Genomic DNA, 20,419 nt, shown 5'->3' with positions numbered 1-20,419 from the left:
AGACATGGCTCTAGTAATGGCACACGCAGGGTAGATTTCCAAATCCTTTTCGGACTCAAACCAATGGCTTATGAGTTTCACTGCAGGTATGACTTTACCCTCTGCTAAATCATTCCCTAACAAAAGAGAAACTCCATCCACTGGCAGACTTGATCTTAACCCAATCCTAACCGGGCCATTAACCAAGTCTGATTTCATCACTACTCTATGCAAAGGTATAGGCTCTGCTTCACCACCGATGCCTTTAATTAAATTCACATCTCCAGTATCGGTCTCCTCACCAAAATTCAAAACGTTGCTTAATACAAGCGATTGGGCTACTCCAGTATCCCGCAGGATTTTAACTGGCACTTGATTGGATCCTTCTTTAACCGAAATGAAACCTTCAGTCATGAATAGTTTAAAAATATCCTTAACTTTCTCCCTCTGAACACAGGCAGTTGGTACCACCCCTTTCTCTTCCTTTTCAGTACAGGACAATTTGCTATTTTGTGCCCTGCCTTCTTACAATAGTGGAAAATAACACAAAAATTTTTCCTTCACCCATTTCTCTTCCTTTAACCTCACTTCTAGATTTTCTTTCTACTCTACTTGGATTATCAGCAGTATTCCTTTGAAAGGTTTTCCCTGGTGTCCACTTAGGCTTGTGGGTTAAAGCATATTCCTCTGCGAATTTAGCCAATTCTTGCCAAGTTTTTATATTTTTCTCTGCCAAGTACACTTGAATATCATCAGGAACAAAATTTTTAATCTCCTCAATTGGAATGATTTCGCTCAATAAATCATAGTTATTTTCTACTTTCATTGGTTTCATTTTGGTTAAAGAAGGATCCAATCAAGTGCCATTTAAAATCCTGCAGGATACTGGAGCAGTCCAATCACTTGTATTAAGCAACGTTTTGAATTTTGGTGAGGAGACCGATACTGGAGATGTGAATTTAATTAAAGGTGTTGGTGGTGAAGCAGAGCCTATACCTTTAATTCTTGAACTTTTGTCTATAAGCCTCTGGGACTAGTTCAGAAGATCGGAGTATAGCCTGCTTTACAAATTCATAATCAGCTGCTTGTTGTACAGTGAGACATAAGTACACCTGTTGGGCTTTCCCTTTAAGGGCACTTTGTAGCAGGAGTGACCACTGGTCTGGTGGCCATTTTAAATTTACAGCTACTTTCTCAAAATGCTGAAAATACTGGTCTATTTCATCTTCCTCAAATGGAGGAACTAACCTCACTTTTCTACTGACCAGAAACCCTCCTCCTGACCAGCACATGGGTTTTGGGCTTCTCCCTCTCCTTGCATTAGGGTCATACCTCTCTCTGCTCCATTTCTGCCTGCCTTACTGCTTCCCGTTCAGCTTTCCTTTCTGCCTCTCATTTTTCCTCTAACTCTAATTTTCTCAAAGCCAACTTTACTTCCTCTGAAGTTTTCTCCTTTGGAAACTGTTCTAATGCAGCTTCTTCAAATACCCCCCTTTCATATATAGGGCTTAACAATCTTTCGGGCAACTTCCTTTTTTTTCATCCCAGTTCTTACTGTAAGAAGTTTTAACTTGCCAACTATAACCATCAGTTCTGATTTTTTAGCCATTTTTAAATTAACCACTGAAGGGTTCGCGATGAACTGGTCAATATTCATACTTGCTGGTTTTTCTACTGGTGATTTATACACTCACCGTTTACTTTTAATTTCAAGCTGGAGGTCGAGTCAAACTCAGACGACTGTAACTAAGCACAAGTCAATCACCCCTAAAGCTTCCAAAGTGGTTTGATCCCGGACGATGTCCCCAAATTATGTTACAAGATCAAACCATATCACACAGGGGGTCAAGATGAACAATTACTTTATTAACAAAAATTCACCTTCAAACTTCAATTCAAAATCTCCCCTTTTATAACAAGGCCCACTGGTCAATATGCAAATTTCTATAACAGTGTAAGATTAATAAATTCCCCAGCCTAAATATAACATATGTAATTAAAGTCTAAGTTATATTTCCAACCAGCCCACAGAAAAACTTAGACACAAATCAAACACAAAACTTCAATCTCAACCAAAGCAAAGATCATAAACAAAATTCAGTTTGTTTGGTAAAGTGAAGCCAAAAGGACTTTGAGAGAGAGAGTGCACAAAATTCAAAGTTGTCTTGTGTTGCTGCAGAGAGAGGAACAACGGCTTGGTCCAGATCCTTCTGGCTGCCTTCGGAATGTTCATCCCTTTTAAAATGCCCAACATTCTAAACTGTCCTCCAGACCATGACTAATGCTCTGGGCCTCCATCCACTCCACAGCACCCCCAGTGGTGGTTTATCATCCAAGTCCAGAAATGTTTAGATCATTTTCTGCACATGCTCAGTCCGTCTCCCACTCTCTAAGCAGTCCACCTTCACCTTGGCTCTCTAAGGCAAACTGCCACTTTTTAAAATAAAACCACACAAGACAGAGTTCTGTGTTGTGTATTGGCCTAACAGATTGCACAGAACAGCCCCTTCAGCCCACAATGTTGTACCAACCATGCAAGCCCACTCCATTATCTAATTTTTCCCCAACCCTGCATTTGTCTTACAACCACTTACCTTCCCAAGAGTCTTTGACTGCTCCAATTGTATCACCACCAACCCTGGCAATACATTCCAGGCACTTAACACTGAGTAAAACAAACTTGACTGACGTCATCCTGAAACTTTCCTCCACTGACCTTAAGCAGATATCCTTTGGTATTTGCTGCTGTAGCCCTGGAGTGGAAAAAAGGGTCCAGTGCAAGCCCCTCAATCTCATACACTTCCAAGTCACCCCCCCCCCCCCCCCCCACCAGCTCTGTCAACCTTGCTTCTCCATTCCAGGCAACATCCTGGCAAATGTCCTCTGCGCACTCTCCAAACCATCTCCAGGCTTCCTGTAACTGGATGCAATACTTGTTGCTGCCCTACAGTATTGGTCTCAAGGATCCATTAAAACAGTTCAGCCATTGACTGAACCAATATCTGGGGGAGTCATCTTTGAACCAAGCTTGCTGCAGCAGATCTGGACATCAAACTACTCAGTGGATACAGAATCTCAACAAAAAGTCCCAAACATTTTGACCCATGGGTGCTGTCTAATCCAGGTTCATCCAACTTCTGTTTGCTGATACACACAATATCCTGAGAAGCCTTGACAGAGGACAAGAGTGTAATTCCTCAATAGAATCTAGAAATGGGGTCATTTTAAAGACAAGATAACATTTTCTAAGGGATGAAGATCTTGGAACTCTTCCCAATAAAGTCAATGGAAGCAAAGCTTTGAAAGACTTTGAAAAGCCAGATTACATTCTCAATTCAATGGTGAAAGTTACCCGTGTAAACAAATATGAAGATTGGGTTACAATCACCTAGGACCCTAAACAGCAGAGGTTGACAGGATTGGTGCGGGGGGGGGGGGGGGGGGGGGGGGGTGGGGCATTTTTTGCCCTCTATATCAAATGGGTCATAGGATCTCATGATCTTCTAATTCTACTCCAAGATTGTCTCATTTACCACATTCCTGGATGATTCCACATTTCACAACCACTAATTGGTCTCAAATAAAACAAACATTAGGATGAACTTTAGAAAAATTGGGTCTTTTCCCACATTTCCCCACCTCTCCCCAACAAAGTTCAGATATTGCAATCTACAAATCTTCAGCCACCAGGCCTCCCCCCATTTTTGCCCACGAAAGAGTCATGTTGTCGATGTAATTTTACTACTTGGCTTTGGAATTAATTAGCATTTACAAATTTGCCCGTGTCAACACAGTTGTTGACAGAATCAAACACCAACGAGGAAGGCTACAGGAGGGAGATCGATCAGCTTGTTGAGTGGGCTTACGCCAACAATCTTGCACTCAACCTTAGCAAAACCAAGATGACTGTGGTCTTCAGGAGGTCTTTAGGGGAACACGACCCAGTCCTCGTCGAGGACTCAATAGTGGAGAGGGTCAAGAACTTCAAATTCCTGGGTGTCAACATCTCTGGGGATCCATCCTGGAGCCTCCACATTGATGCAGTGACAAAGGCCGGCCAGCGGCTATGCTTTGTTGGGTGCTTGAGGACAGCACTGGAGACTCCCAAACTTCTACAGATCCACAAGGAGACCTGGCTGGTTGCCTGGTATAGAACCACCAACTCTCAAGACAAGAAACAAATCCAAAGGGCTGTTAACTCAGTCTGAGACATCACAGGCACCAAACTTCACTTTGAGAACATCAACAAGAGGTGTTACATAGCCTGAGAGAGAGAGAGAGAGTCACCATCGAGGAGGCATAAAACAAAACTGAAGACAGTGGAAGTTGTGTAAATTTTCATCTTCAACTGGCTCTAAGAATTAGGATTCAAAACACTCTTGAGGGTGAGCAGCCAGACGTCATGGTCCACATGGGGACCAATGACATAGACAGGATTAGGGATGTGGTTCAAAAGAGGGAATTATAGGGAGTTTGGAAAGAAGCCAAATGCAGGACCTCAAAGGTTGCAATCTCTGCCACGTGCCAGAGGGTAGGAATAAGGCAGATAAATGCATGGCTGGTGCAGGAGTTCAGATTTATGGACCATAGGAATCTCTTCTGGAAAAGTATGCCATTTTGGATACTGTTGGGGCAGACGATCTACCAGGGACAAGTTCTGGTGGGCACATCTCTGGCAAAGAGGCTGGCCCCTCAGCTTAGAAGGGATGTGCAGTAGAAGAGAAGAGCTATGTGGATTTGGGGACTCATTGGTTGGGTGCCCCTAAACTCCCTCCATATTAGTTCCCCCACAGAACTAACGCAAGGAGGCTTAGGGACCACTTGTGCTGGGCTCAGGATAGGTTTGTCCCACTGGGACTGGGAAAAAATGGTAGGGAAAGGGAACCGTGGTTGACAAAACAGGTGAGGCATCTGTTCAAGAGGAAGGAGGAAGCATACATTCGATATAGGAAGCAAGAGAGGCTTGTGAGAAGTATACGATCGCCAAGAAGTATCTTAAAAACCTTCAGAGACCTCAAAGGAGGCACAAGGTGGCCTTGGCATGTAAGATTAAGGAGAATCCCACAGAAGAACAGAAAAATGGTGAAAATGAAGGTGGCTAATGGATAAAGGAGGCAACATGTGCCTGGAGGCAGAGGTGGTTGGGGAGGTCCTAAATGAATACTTTGCTTCAGTGTTCACAAGAGAAAAGGATCTTGATCAGGGCGAGGTCAGAATAGGCGTGCACTGGACAATGTGGAGATCAAGGAACAGGAAGAGTTGGATCTTCTTAAAAACATCAAGATTGACTAGTCCCCAGGATCAGCCACAATATACCCAAGGTTGCTGTGGGAAGTGAGTGAAGAGATCTTTGGGACAGTAGTTATGATCTTTGAGCCATATTTGGCTGGAGGATTGGAGAATGTCAAATTCTTGTTTAGAAAAGGTAATAGGCAGAACCCTGGGAACTATAGACCAGTGAGTGACCAGTGACCAGTGTCAGTGGTGTGGAAACCGTTGGAGAGGATTCTTAAGGATCTTTGAGCATTTGGAGAAGTACAGTCTACGCAAAGATAGTCAGCATGGCTTTGTAAAGGGAAGGTCACGCCTCACGATTCTAATCAGGTTTTTTAAGGAGGTAGCAAAAGAAATTGATGAGCGTAGGGTGGTAGATGTGGTCTCCATCGATTTTAGTAAGGCATTAGAACAGCTGAACTAGTATTCCAAAAATCTTAATCTTATATTCCACCTCACCTCCTCCCCAAAATCACAGCAATCTACTGAGATCGTTGTCTGAAGTGGGCGCACAAAAACATTGAGGACCCCTTTCACACCCCACACACAGCATCTTCCAGCTGCTCCCATCGGGGAATAGATCCAGGAGTATCAGGGTCAGCCACCACCAGGCCGAGGAACAGCTTCTTCCCACCGGCAGTGAGAACGCGGAGTGACCAAAAGGATCTTTGGTCCCTCCGAGACTCATTCATGAGACCAATAGTTATTTGTACATATGGACAATTGTCCGGTATATGTATGGTTTGTCTGTATGCATGTTATGTCTGGTTGTGTGTCTGCATGTTTTGCACTGAGGACCAGAGAACACTGTTTCATTGGATTGTACTCATACAATCAGATGGTAAAAACTTGACTACGTCGGTTAAAAAATATTTTCCACTTGCCTGAAACCAAGCATCTCAATTCCAAGAAAGTTGTCACCATAGCGAGCATGGAAGATGGTATTCAGCTAAAATAAAGCATTTTTATGGTCAGTCATTAAAACAAAATCTAAAACAGAATAACTCAGATCCTGGCTGGTTGTACAAAAAACCGACTTCAGTGAATGAGTCTGGGTTGAATGAAGCTTCACATCCACCAAGAAAAACTCAACAGGTCACACAACATCAACAGGAAATAATGTAACCTATGTCTTGCCCTCCCCCCCCCCCCCCCCCCACCCGAGTCTTTCATCCGAACAGGCAAGTGTCCGAATAACAAATGTGGGGTTGGGAGGGAAGTACGGGTCATTATTGATGTCGGGTCACTGGTCTGAGTGCGACTGGTACCACGTGCCCCCAGTACTCCCTGCCGCATAGTCAGCGACTAAACCGGCTCCCCCACCAGGCTTGCCTGGTGCAAAGGGTGGGCTAGACAACCTGCAGGATGAAAAACAGGACCTGTCAAAGGGAACACAAACCCTCTCATTGGGTCAACGGCCGTCAAGCAAACACGTGCCATGAAATGCATTCGCATTGAAGCTTGGTCTGGACGTTCACTGCAACAGAACTTCCTCCACCCCCCACCCACATCTTGGGCCTCACCATGCTGCTTGATCCGGAAGGGGAGGTCAAGAAGGTAGGTCTGGATCCTTGCCACCCCCTACTCATTCACACTTTGTGGGGGTATCCTGATATCACACCCCACAAACTGGCTGAAAGGAACCATCACCATCCCCTGGGATGGATGGTCAGAAGAAGCCAGGAGGTCAATAGGCAAGAGGTCATGGGTGGATAGGGGTGGGAAGCCCTGCTACCCACTTTAATTCCCCCCCCACCCCCTCCTGCGCCTGCCAGCTTTTTTGCTCTCATTATGAGATAGGGCAAGGCCCGAAGTTGGTTACAGATCTCAACTTCCCATGGATGCTGCCATGACCTGCTGAGTTCCTCCAAGACAGAAGTGGGGCAATTTTGTCCATTTGGGATCTTAATCCACTGGGTATACTTCTTACCCCAAGCCCCAGAGGGCAAAAAAATCCCTTCAAATTGGAACTAAAAAACTCAAGACGCAAAACCAAGCTTGGATTTTGGTGGGTGGTGTAGAAGAGTGCAGTTCTGCATTTCCCTTCCAGTTATTGTTAAGCAACCATATGATTCAGACATTCCCTCATCTGGAGAATACCACTGATCTTAACAGAACTGGGCCAAAAAGCATGAAGGAACCCATATAATGGGGGCTGATTAATACACACACTATTTGACTTTTCATTGCCAACATGCTATATCCAAGAACATGATCCACTCAAGTCTACTTCATACAAGTACAGCAAAACTCATCCAAAATTAAAGCAACTAGTGGAAAAATTGTGGAAAATAATTAGGTAAAAAAAATGCAGGTTTAAAATTTGCATCCTTCACCATTAGTTTGCCCACATGCAGTCTCAAGCAGGCTTTTATTTGGCATCTACCAATCCCTCATACTTGCTAGATACCTGGGGTATCTAAACGTGGCAATTTGCCTATACGTTAAACTCAAACCCAATGATCCAACTTTAAAAATGAAGAGAGCGTACTCACAATCCTTTTCACAATGGTCTCCAGCTCTTTGTAATCTCCTGAAGATCCATCACTCAAAGAATCCGCGAGGCTTTGATTCAGGATTGTAAACTGCAGTAGAAGTAACGGCTGGGTCACTGTGGTGCTGGGCTCAGTGTGAAGGTACAAGGATGCATTGTCGGCCAACTCCAACACAAAAGTGTCGGCGCTGGGGTTTGGTCCAATCGCAGCTGCCTTTGTAAACGGTTGGAACGGAGAGGTACTTGATACGGAGTGAATGCTGTCAATTGGCGAACTTGTCAAAGGATCGAAGTAGCTAGCAGTGCCCGACGAAGTGAACGGCCTCTCAGAGGTGCTCAGTCTCCAGATAGGAGACAGTGGCAAAGCCTCACCAGGCAGGTTAGTGGAGAACAAGGTTGCAGAGGAATGCTTCTCAGAAGAAGTTTGCCTCGTATGTGGCGACGCCATGGATGTTCCAACTTCAGGGTTGCTAACCAACCAGACGCCTGGCATCCAGCTGGCCGCAGATGGAGAAGCTGTGGAGTGATCAGAATCATCTGGCATCACAGAAGCAGATCCACCAGCAGGCACATTTGGAGCTGGATTCGTGCCACGAGGGACTCCTGAAGTCTCAGCGGTAGCAAGAAGGGTCATGGCGAATGCAGAAGGATCTAGAGTCAGATTACTGAATGACGAAGCAGCTGTTGAGTATCGAGACACATCTGCCGACCACTGCATTGAAGGCGTGGAAACATGCAGAGTCCGACTAGTAAAAGACCCATTTGAGGACTGGTCACTGTGGCCAGAGGTTGCGGTCATGTACGTGTCAGAAACATCCACATCCTGCACACTGGAAGCAGACGTGTATTCAGAAACTAATGACCACTTTGAACCCAGTGCAGCTGCGGAGAAGGCAGAAACAACAGGGTGCAGGATACAAGTGGTCAAGGAGCATGCATCGGAAAGCATCGTCCCCTTGTTGGGAAGAGGTGAAATGGACAAGGGAGGCTGAGAATGGCCTGGAGACAGGTTGGGAGTGGTGTATTCAGAAGCATCAGACATCCGCGGTGCCAAAATGGAACTGCCTGGGGAGAATCCATCAGAAACCTCTGCAGTTTGATTGGCAGGGTACAATTCAATTGCATCCAGTGCCTGATCTCTGTAAATAGAGGCAGCTGTTGTGGCAGTAATGTCTGGAACATGCAACATGGAATCCGTTGAGGCACCTGCACATTCAGAAGCGTCCAACAGCCAGCCCGCTGAAATGGATGCAGCCAGGGAGAAGATAGAAACATCTGGCGTCTGATGAGTGATGACAAACACATCTGGCGCTTGGGAAAAGGAAGAGGGGGCAATTGAGGATTCAGATGCCTCTGGCCACCACTGTGCATGCCCTGATGTCGCCTCAGGACCATCTGAATGATTGGAGTATGGGAACGGCACATTTGGATCCTGGGTAAAGGGAACAAACATAGCATATTTCTCCTCAGGAGGATCTGGTATACGAACCGGGGGATCGGATGAAGTTGTGAAATACTTATTTGAAGCAACTGGTACAGGAGTCCCTGCAGACGACCCAGAAACATCTGGAACAGCCATGGACATGTCGCCTTGAAGATCTGGAGTAACGGAGCCAAATGAAGCTTCTGAGCTGGCATCCGAACTATCTGGAGGCCAGTTGATGGAAACTGAGGCAGATAGCCCATCCTCAGAGGAGTTGGATGACCAGGTGTCAGGCATAGAGAGCCGCACAAGGGGAGAGGCCCCGCTGACGGTGTTGGTTCTCAAAAGCACTGTAGAGGTTGGCTCTGAGCCAGGAGAACTGGACGCTACAATGGACGGCGCAGATGGTCTTGCTTCAATGGGTTCAAAGGAGGCCAAATTACCAGTGCCAACCTCTTCTGAAGAGCTGGTGTGAAGCTCCATTGCTTCAGGAAAATGAGCAAGGTTTGGAAGGGGAGAATCCTGCAGGTCACTTCTTGTGTCAAGAGTTGGGGCTTCCTTGGATTCAAATTCAACCTGTGTTGCAAGTTTAAATACAGATGTGGTCACCTTGTGACTAAATTTCTCATGTCCAATGTGCAGGAGTTGCCCAGTAGAAGACAAGCCTACGGCATCAGCCCCCGAATTTGTTAAACGAAGATATGCAATTTCCGGTGGGTTTGTGGACGCTAATTTTGGGATCACGCGTGTGCTGGAAGAGGGCGAGCTCTCTTCCCTGTCAGGCCCAGTGCTCTTTGCAGAAGGGCAATTCTCTTCTGGACTCCTTAAACCCTTGACAGAAAAGTCAGCTCGAGCCGCAGGCTCACAGGGTGAGGTGATGAATTTGACTGGTAACCCCTCTGCCGAGGGTGCACTTGATGGAGGGTGCAAGCTATCAAGTTGCCCCTTCTCTGATAAAGTAGATTTCTCGTCAATAGGATCTTCCCGCAGCTGCCAATTATGTTTTACTGGCGCCCCACAGAGGCTTCCTAAGGAAAGAAAGGACAACAATTTGCAACTTTGGAAACTAATGCAAGTTCTCTATTACTGAAAGCCCCCCACCACAAACTGACCCATAAGCAAACAACATTCGCTGATGATACCATGGCAAAGTGGGAAATGAGTCAGCGCATAGAGATTGAAAACTTGGCTGAATGGTGCACCAACCACACACAAAAATCAAGGAGCTGATTGTTGACTGCAGGAGGGGAAGACCAATGGTGGACGACTGGGGAAAAATCAGTGATGAAAGGGTGAACACAAAAGTTCTTGGGAGTCACCATCTCAGAGGATCTTTCCTGATCCAACGCACTAATGGCATCGTGAAGAGAGCACGTCAGCGCCTCTACTTCTTCAGGAGTTCATGGAGGTTCACCAGGAAGCCTGGCAAATATCTACGGAGGTGTGGTGGGAGAGTGTGCTGCCCGGCTGCATCACTGGTCTGGAATGTGAATATACCAGATACCCCACAATGTAGAAAAGATCTGTTCATGAGCAGAAAGCCCTGCAAAAGGTAGTGGGGATAGCCCAGGACATCACAGGCCAAACCTTCCCCACCATCGAGAACCTCGTCAGGGAGCGCCGCCGTCAGAGAGCAGCAGCTATCATAGAGGACCCACACCACCCAGCTCACGCTCTGTTCTTGCTGCTGCCATCAGGAAAGAGGTGTAGGCGCCACACGACTCGCACCACCAGGTTCAGGAACAGCTGCTCCCCCTCCACCATCAGACTCCTCAACGACAAACCCAATCAGGGACTCATTCTTTTGCAATCTATTGATATTTTTTCCTCTGTATTTGTTTGTTTACATGTGCGCATTGAGCAGTTTTTTGTTGGACTTTCAAGTGGCAATTCTGCCTCACCAACAGGATAAAGAATCTCAGGGTTGTATGCAATGTATGTATTCTGACAACAAATCAAAAGAGTGAACAAATCACTTCAGATGCAGGCTGGTCACACGGAGGGATGGTATGACTCAGATTGACTTGGCTCCAGTGAGATTTACAGAGGGAAATCTAAATGTATTCAAAAAAAAAAGGGCAAATGAGAATTCTTTCACTGTCTGAAGGGAAGGAAGGCAGGGCACAACGTCCATTCCATTTAAGTTCAATGCTCAGAGCATTGAAGATGCCCTCAAAGAACACCAAGGGATTAAGGCCCTTCTGAGACAGAGAGAAACCTTGAATCCAAGGCAACATTTGATAATGGCTGATGAACGGCAAGGAGAGAAGGTGGCAACTACGTTCATAGATCAGAAGCCCACAGAAGCCCAGAGCTGTGCCAAACCCAGTAACTTCCTCAACCAAATGACTAGATTTCCCGAGTGCATTACCCTCCCTTTTTCTCCATACCATAGACCCAATAGTCTCTTCTGTATGTGGGTCCTGCCATGTGGCAGGCCACACTTTCCATGTACCCAACTTCCTCTTACATTCTCTCCCCCCCCCCCCCATACTTACTCCTAAGCACCTTAAAACCATGCCCCCCCCTCATGTTACCCAGTTCAGCTCTGGGGGGGAAAAGCAGCCTCTGGGCATCCCCACAATCAAGCCTCTCATCCTCATTTACACCTCCACAAGTCATGCCTCGCCCTCCATCACTCCAATAAGATACCACATTCACTCAACTCATCCTTTAAAGCATGGTCTCCCATCCAGGCAGCACTCCTGTAAACCTCCTCTCTATAGCATCTACAACTCTTGTGAACCGAACACAATATTCCAAGTGGGGGCCCGAACCAAGGCCTTGTATAGCTGTAACACTACCTCACAGTTTTAGAACTCGATCCCATGGTCACCAATGAAGGCCAACACCCCATACGCCTTCTTAGCACCATCATAGCATTGGTGGTCCCCTGCACGTAGACCCCCAAGATTTCAGTTTATCCACATTGTTCAATCTTCTCAATAACACCAACACCAATTCCAACGCTCATACGAAGAGAAAGGGAACTGATCAGCAGAAAAGGGGGGGGGGGGGTGGTTGGTGGGAAGTAAAACGCAGACCCCGCGATTGAAGTGAAAACACAAACTCTGGACAAACAGTGCACTTTATTCAAGATAGACAAGCAATGTTTTTGGGGCTGAGCCCTTCATCAAGGTACGAGCCAAATGTAGGCAGGTGCCCAAAATAAAATGGTGGGGTGGGGTCGTCAGGGGTATAGTCCCTCAGGCAGGAGGATGGAGAGCTAGAGGAAAGTCGACGGGGGGGGGGGAAGAAGAGGATGAATGGAGAATAGACCACCAAAGAAGCCCATCCGGATGGAGACAGAAAATTAGGTGATGCTCCTTCAATTTACAGGTGGTCTTGGTTTGATAGCAAGAGGTCATAGGGGAGAAAAAAAGGGATCGGTAGGAACAGGTCTAGGAAACCAACTGGAAAAGTTACCCAATGGACAAGATAGTCACTAACCAATACAGTCAACTCAGGAGTTGAGAAGCAATTTGCAGTGTATTGTAGGCACCAAGGAACACCACAGCTCTATGTCGAATTTGTTTTTTTTTAAATTAAAAATTCCCTGACCGTTTTTTTAAAAAAATACATATCCCATTTGAGGTCTGTGGTTGCAGTTCTGGTGAAGCCGGCAAAATACACAACAGCTGGATGAAAGAGTATTAAAAAACCAGTGTTCCAACATTTCTCACACATTCATCACAAACTCCTGCAGAATGATGCCATTTTAAACTGGAGTCCAAGGTGCGCACGGAATGTGCGAGGAAGAAACTCGTTTAATGAGAGAGGACATTGTTTAAAGGTGAAAGGGGAAAAGTTTGGGGGAGGGGGGTGGGAGAGAAAAAAACACTTCATAGAAAAAGCTGGAGCGTGGATCGAGCTGGCAGCTAAAATGGGGAATACAGGCTCAACTTTAACACTGAAGAAGAATTTGGACGGGTACATGGATGGGAGAGGTGCTGTGGACTGGGTGCAGGCCAGTGGGACCAGGAAGAAAAATAATTTAGCATGGAATCGATGGACTGAATCGTATCTGTGCTGTAATGTTCTATGATTCTTTCACACCTTTCCCCCCCGTGTTGCATTTTCTTTCCATTTCTTCAGTTGTTTATGTGCATCTTCTTGTGTACATTTTTTTTTAATTGCACGACCATTCTGCCTGGCCCTCAGGAATAAGAATCTCGGGGTTGTACGTGATATCATGTGCGTACGCACGCTGACAACCAATCTGAATTTTTGAACAATGCACTGCACAATCACACGACAATAATTCAATTTTTTTAAAAATTCTGCCGACATTGCAGGAGGGAAGTGGCAATTTAGTGGCTAATTGAAGCCTGAATGGCGTGAGGGGAAACCAAAATGCAAAAGGGTTCACCCTCTTTCAGACGCCATGGTCGTACCAGACGCCCTACCTGCGTCCATCTTATCAATAGAGATGAGAATTTTGCCCAGGTTAGAGCAGCTATGCTCAACAGGGGTCACTAGTGTCCCCTGGGGGGGGTGGGCCACGGACTGAACCCCTGGGGGGGGGCGGGGCGCACCTCCAAGGTGAAATCACAATTTCTTTCTTTTTAAAAAGAGATTTTTATACCTCCAAGGTGAAATCACAATTTCTTTCTTTTTAAAAAGAGATTTTTATACAAGAATACATACAGAAAAAGAGATTGATACAACAAACAACAAACAAAGCAACGATCCAAACCATTCCACAGTTGCAATGGATAATATCAAGAGAGTACACGATTAGTAAAAATAAAAAACGCAAATGCACGAGAATCCTGTAAAACTGATTACTTAGTCATCACCATTAAAGATTACGAACAGAAATCAAAAAGGAGCCCTAAAGATTTGAAATTTGAAACACTTGTTGAACGTCTAGTTTTCCCGGAGGTTAACCATGACATCATACCATTGACGATCAGTGGGCGGGGGCCAGCATCTTTCCGTCTGATCCAAATTGCTCGTCTTGCAATGAGAGGGGCAAAGGCAACTATACGATGTTGAGACAGACAATTGCACAGCCAAGCATGGGTATTAAAGGAATCTACAATCATAAAGCACAGAAGGCCTCTTCACAATATTTGAGAAGGGTTGAACAAGACCAGAACATGAGCATGAGTGAACCACCCTCATCACAACTTAAATGTGTTTTTTTTAAAAATGCAGTCGGCTGGAGAGAACTATGGAAGAAACCAACTGAACTCACAGGGGAGAGATATCATCAGGCTTTTTCTCGTACCCTGTAGATAAACGTTGGTAATCTGTCTTTACCTATGGACACGGCAAGACCTACGGAGTTCCTCCAGCATTTGGGTTTTCACAGGGGAGGGGGGCCTAGCCAAAATATAAAAAAGGTCGGGAGTGGCTGGTCTACACCATCAAATCAGCTACAAGAAACCCACAGTTTGAAAAATACTGGCATGGGTCACCCCACGCCATTTTCTTCACAAATAAATTACAAAGTCTTCAGAGATGGGTGACGCAAAGCTGCCTTCAAAGGGGTTGTGAAATGCTTACCTAGAATTACAAGTACAGGAAGTAGAAAAATCATTTTGGGATTACGTTGCCGCCTCACTTCCTCTCCTCTGGTTTAATGAAGACAAATCATTCTCTGTAGACCTTTAGTGGGGGGGGGAGAAAGGTGGTTTATTCAAAGTACTGCTTTAACAGAAGCCGCTCCTTGCAATAAGTTCAACGCCACTATAAACTTTCAAAACTTGCCCGTTACAATTAATGCAAGATCATTTCCTTTAGTTGCTCTCCATGTCCAACAACTCCCACCCAAGAGAAAACTGTTCTCCACCACATATTGTTAGCAACTGGTAAACATCCAAGATCCAGGCTCAGCTCTCAAGACGTTCAGTGCTGCAGAGAATTGGATCATTCCACAGGGTCACAAGAGCGGCAGAGAGGATCACAGGAGTCTCCCTCCCCTCGATGTGATCTACCGGGACCGTTGCCTGAAGCGGGTGCACAAAACATCATTGAGGACCCCCACCACCCTGCATTCAGCGTCTTTCGGCTGCTTCCGTCGGGGAAGAGATCCAGGAGTGTCAGAGCCAGGCTGAGGAACAGCTTCTTCCCGCGGGCAGCAAGAATGCTGAACGACCAAAGGAACTGCTCCCACCGACCACCCAAGACTCATTTACAAAACAATATTTCTTTTTACATCCACATGCAGTAAAACCTTTGGTATCTGGCACCCAATAGGACTGGTAGATGACAATAAGCGAATTTTCCAGTTGCTTTATATTGCATGCTGTGTAATTGGCGAACAAAATTTAAACTTCATTACCTATTTATTTTCCCTAATTTTTTTTGAATTCTGGATAACTGGGGTTTTTACAGTATTTGTTATTGCTTGTCTGAACTGTGTGTTAGGTCTGGCTGTACGAATGCTTGGCATTGAGAACATTGTTTTGGCAAGTTGAACGTACAATTGGATGAAAAATAAATTGAACGAATCCCCCTTAAATGCCATCTTGTAGCAACAGCAGAATCTGATAGTTTGGAAACCCAATACACGCCTTCACCACCACCCTGTGTGACCACTAAGTCGTGGATGGATGACGCTGGGAGTTGAACGTCCGAGGATGCATGGTGGCAGGGAGGTGGAAGGGGGCAAGCAACAATATTACACCATTGGAAAGAAGGAACCGGATCAGAAGACATCGGACCCTTGTTGGTTCCACCACCCCTCCCCCCCACCATCACATTAAGGGGGGGATGGCTCTCAGCCACCCCCCCGACCATGCTGCCTGTAAGGAAGTTGCACGTTCTCCCAGTATCTGCGTGCATTTCCCCTGCGTGTTCGAGTCTCCTCCCACCCTTTAAAAACACATGGGGGGGGTTGTCACCATGGGCTTGAGTGGACCATTGCTGTACGTCTAAACTCCCTCTCCACCATCCTCCCAACCAGAAAACTTACCATTTCTCTGGGTTTTTTTTAAGGGAAGAAGGGCCAGGAGCACAGGCCAACAACTCATAATTGAATCTGGGTGAGAGGATTGAAGGGGAAAAAAGCTCAGTGATATTCAAGGCAATTTTCTTCCCCTTTGAGTAGTGGAAGCAGATGTAACAGAGTTGAACTGAGAATCCTTACAGAGGATAGTTTTTTTAAAATTCCCTTGAAGGGAAGACGTCATCCTGGGATTTTTGGAATGGAAAGACTGGGTGGAAGGAGCGTGTCACGTGAATAAAAGCTCTTGCGACTGGAAGGAGAATGGGCGCTTTTATTAGCTTATAACTGAAGGCAGAAGAATTTAGGCGGGAAACCAGGGTCATGTATGGGTAGATGGGGGCGGAGCACAACACCAGTGAATCTCAGTTCACTGCAGAGTGCTCTGTGGAGCAAAGAAATACCTGCAGTGTTGGAACCTAAAGAACTGGCAAGAGTGGTAGAATGAGAGCTGTCAGGGAAGTGGAGACGCATCCAGAGGTAGGGGAAGTGAAGGGGTGAGGCATGAAAAACTAATCTGCTTTCAAGAATTGAAAGCGCAAAATCCAATTTCCCCTTTTAGTTCCAATATAGATTTTTTTTAAAAAAGGCTATTACCCACCCTCATCTCAAAGATCATCCAACTGAAAAAATCTTAACAGATATTGAGTGACTGAACATTTCCCCTTTCATTTTCACATCTGGCTGAGCAGAAATTTTAAATGCATCCTTCTCGCGGGGAAAAAAAACACCCTGTTCTATTTCCATTCCTGCCTTCTTCACCTTACCAACTCAAAACTTACCATAATTTTTTTTTAATTTATAAAGCCGAAATATCTGTACTCCTTTCACATCCCAATTTCCACCCCCCCCCCCCACCCCCCCCACCGACCCAGCCACAGCAGTTTTTAAAAAATCACCCCACCTCCACAGTTGGTCACCCACAGTCAGGCTGATTAACTAGATTTGCCCCCAATCCCAAGGCAGTATCTTGTACTGGGCCAGCTCAATTGACAGGTAATCTCCAGACATACTCAAGTGCTATAGAATGGAACTAAAATGCCATTTAATTTCCTTTTCCCCCAACCTTTTTTTAAACTCAGGTGCCTGCCCATCTTGACAAAATGTTGGTGACCCTTTACTGGATGCCCTCATGCATCGCAGATGGTCAGCAGGCGCTCCTCTTTAATTGGGCAGCCCGGTTAGGGCAATGGGGTGGCAGCGCCAGACCGGGGTTCAAATCCGCGCGGTCTAAGGAGTTTGAAGTTCTCCCCCAGGGGCTCTGGTTTCCTCCCACCCTTCAAAACATATCAGAATTGCAGGTCCACTGGCTCGTTACTGAGTTACGTGCCTCAATGTTTCACAAATAAAGGCTCTCAAATGCTTTGAGATCACTGCACCAAGAGGGGTCCGGTTCGTCAGGACTAGGATGAACCAGGCCATTCTTCATGACAACCCACTTTGTAGCTGGGCGTGGGGACTGTCGGAAGTTGGTTGTTGGTCAAATTCAGTCTTTGATCCCACATATAAAAACGCTCAATCACAAAAGGTTTAACCCCCCCTTATTTTCAAGTTCTTACCCAATTCACCATCTTCAGGTCAAGTTCACTTTATGGCCAAGAACATGCACTTTGGCAATACTGACTGAAGCCTCTCATTTGGATGCAATGCTCTAAAATGTAGGAACTTCTGCACCATGCATTTTCTACCAAAATCTACACATTCTTCAGTCACATTCCAACCAAAAGAGAGAGGGTGAAGATTGTTTTAGCTTTGTGTACAACTGCCTTCTATAAATGCAAACCTTCTTCACATTGGGGAGCACATTATAACCCCTCCATGGATGAACCCAGACCTACCACATTCCCCAACAGTTAGGGAACACATTGCAATCCAACATTCTTCTTTCCCTTCCCCTTCCCCCCATCCCCCAAAAGGACAGTGCCAGACCCCCACCATGCTCCAACGTCCCTGCCACAGGCAGTACCAGACCCACAACATATCCCCCAGCTGTTGGGGAACACATTAAAATCCAATATTCCTCTCCATGGGTGGTCCAAAACCCTCCGCATTTCCCCCACCAGTTGCAATCCACCGACAGCTCCATGGTCTTTCTGGCACACCCCCCCCGCCCCCCGTTAAAAATTAGGCAAAATACTCCTTCACACTGGCAGAGTTTGGACCCAGAAACAAGTCTTCAGAAGATAAATGGCAGTCTTTTAGTTAAAGGTGGTGTTTCATTGGTTTTCCATTCCCCCCACTAGAAGCTAAATCTTAAAGGTCTCAGGAGAATCCTTGATTAATGAAGGGCATTAGAACCTTCACATGGAAAACTATGACAGATGTGCACCCAAGTAAATTGTTTTGTAATTTTTTTTTTAATTAGACATACAGCAAATTTCAGCCCATGTCACCCAATTTACACCCCATTAACCTACACCCCCAGTACGATTTTGAACAGTGGGAGGAAACCAGATCCCCTGGAGAAAAATCCATACAAACACAGGGAGAGTGTACAAACTCCTTACAGACAGCGCGGGATTTCAACCCAATTGCTGTTGCGATAAAGACGCCGTACTAACCTCTACACCAACTGTGCAAGTGCAGACGGAAGTTGAAGTCCACAGACTGCAGTGTTCAACAAGCAGCCTTCCAGGTTGAGTTTAATTTATGGCCAAGAACTATTTATCCAACAGCTGCTGAAGCTACCAGCTTGCACGCAATCTGCAACCCCCATTCGGGAAAAATCTCAATCCAACGCCAACAGTCCATCAGATGTGAAGAAACGTTCCCCGGGCCCTTGGTGTCAGGACAAGATGCTCATTACCCCCAGTTAGGAACGACTTCTCCACCCAGGTGGCAGACCATAGAGGATAGAGGTCAACTCATTAATTGAAGTAAATCATTTATAAAGGGAAGAACAGCGTATTTTATCGACCATCAGCCATGATCTATGCATATGCAGAAGGCCCAAAAGGTCCTGAAAGTCTACACCATTTTGAAGCAGTTAGGCTTCAACGTAGACGCTACACTGGAAACATCCCACACGTAAAACCAGTACAATTTTTTTTTAATATCTAGCTATATTTCATTATGCAACTCATAACACTACCAATAAACTTTAAGGGGCCCCAGTAGGAGATGGAGAAAATGTATTTGATGCATGTTTAATTCCAATTGCACCGCTCTTTGAGGCAGGCCAAATTGTTTAAACCAAATCCTCAACACTTGCAAATCGGATTGAAATTTGAGCCCAGCCCCAGCATCCAGCGATTAATGCCTTTTGCAAACCACCAAAAGCTGGAAGGGATACAAAATACATCACAGCTGTACTTTCCAACAGTGCTTTGGGTCTGACCTTCATCTCAACCAGACACATAGCCACAACAACCATTTTCACTAATTAACCCCCCCCCCCCCTACAGAAATCACACACTTGTTCAGAGTTTGAATCAATACTGATTCACCTCTGAAATACAAACAAGAGTTTCTGGTCGATTATTGACGTCGTTCCCAGAGTTTGTGGTCAATTGAGGCATCAGAATATTGGAGCAGAGATAGGCTATTCAGCCCATCACATCTGCCCCGCCATTTAATCACAAGCTGATCCATTTCCCGCTCAGCCCCACTGCCCAGCAATATCCCCAATAACCTTTGATGCAACTGATCAATCTCTGCCTTAAATACACAATTATTGACGTAGCCCCATTGGCATCTTTTGCTTCAAGAATTGAAAAGATCTTTGCGTTGTTTGGAACAAAGAAGCCGGGACAGACAATTTCTCCTGCATTTTCAAAACTGTCACATCCCAGTGTTAGAGCCCAAGAGCTATGGGACCCAGACTTCATCTAATAATCTGGAGAGAAAGGACAGACCCAGCCACGACAACTTGATCTCAAATGGAACCGGAACACATGCAGCAGGAAAAAAGGCCATGAATCAGTTGCAGGATATGCTGACTGGGTTTTTTTTTGCCCTATGGGCAAAGGCAGGTTTCCTCCTGTTCAGGCTTTCAATATTAAGATGGGTTAACTCAACTCTTCCCTGACTGGACAGCGAAGGCCACCTGGACACTGAACACTACTGCACCATTTGCAAACCCAAAAGCTTGCATGTGGAACCATCATACATCCCTAGTTGAACCAAGATTGCTAGATTTACAACCACATCTGGCCGAGGTCAACATCTGCAATTTTTTTTTTTAAAACAGTGTCCTGTGAAGCAATTTGAGTTTACCAGAGGGAAGTAACCTTGAATATGTGATTACAGATACAATGTTAATCAAAAGATTTATAACAAATATGTATATTAAACTGCA

General features: G+C 45.5%; 2 protein-coding genes across 2 annotated transcripts in view; both read right to left on the bottom strand.

Annotated features, from left to right (window-relative positions):
- LOC138745188 (uncharacterized) overlaps window positions 1–2,847 on the bottom strand; it is a 41,924-nt gene extending 39,077 nt beyond the window's left edge. The window contains exons 1-3 of the mRNA XM_069902246.1: window positions 2,823–2,847; window positions 2,574–2,732; window positions 690–798 (exon numbers count right to left, since the gene is read on the bottom strand). Coding sequence (XP_069758347.1) covers window positions 690–798; window positions 2,574–2,732; window positions 2,823–2,847 — 293 coding nt within the window. The remainder of the gene's footprint in view (window positions 1–689; window positions 799–2,573; window positions 2,733–2,822) is intronic.
- Window positions 2,848–2,990: 143 nt separating this feature from the next.
- On the bottom strand, window positions 2,991–11,563 carry LOC138745187 (platelet binding protein GspB-like). Its single transcript, XM_069902245.1, has 7 exons — window positions 11,354–11,563; window positions 11,076–11,114; window positions 10,758–10,857; window positions 7,749–10,198; window positions 6,138–6,202; window positions 3,798–3,903; window positions 2,991–3,149 (listed from the first exon to the last, which is right to left on the bottom strand). Exons 1-7 carry the CDS (start codon window positions 11,561–11,563, stop codon window positions 2,991–2,993), a joined length of 3,129 nt encoding a protein of 1,042 aa, XP_069758346.1.
- Between the last annotated feature and the right edge of the window lie 8,856 nt (window positions 11,564–20,419).

This window comes from Narcine bancroftii, chromosome 11, assembly GCF_036971445.1.
Source record: "Narcine bancroftii isolate sNarBan1 chromosome 11, sNarBan1.hap1, whole genome shotgun sequence".
Lineage (NCBI taxonomy): Eukaryota > Metazoa > Chordata > Chondrichthyes > Torpediniformes > Narcinidae > Narcine > Narcine bancroftii.
The sequence above is the reverse complement of the archived record's forward strand: the minus strand, read 5'-3'. Positions and strand labels throughout refer to the sequence as shown.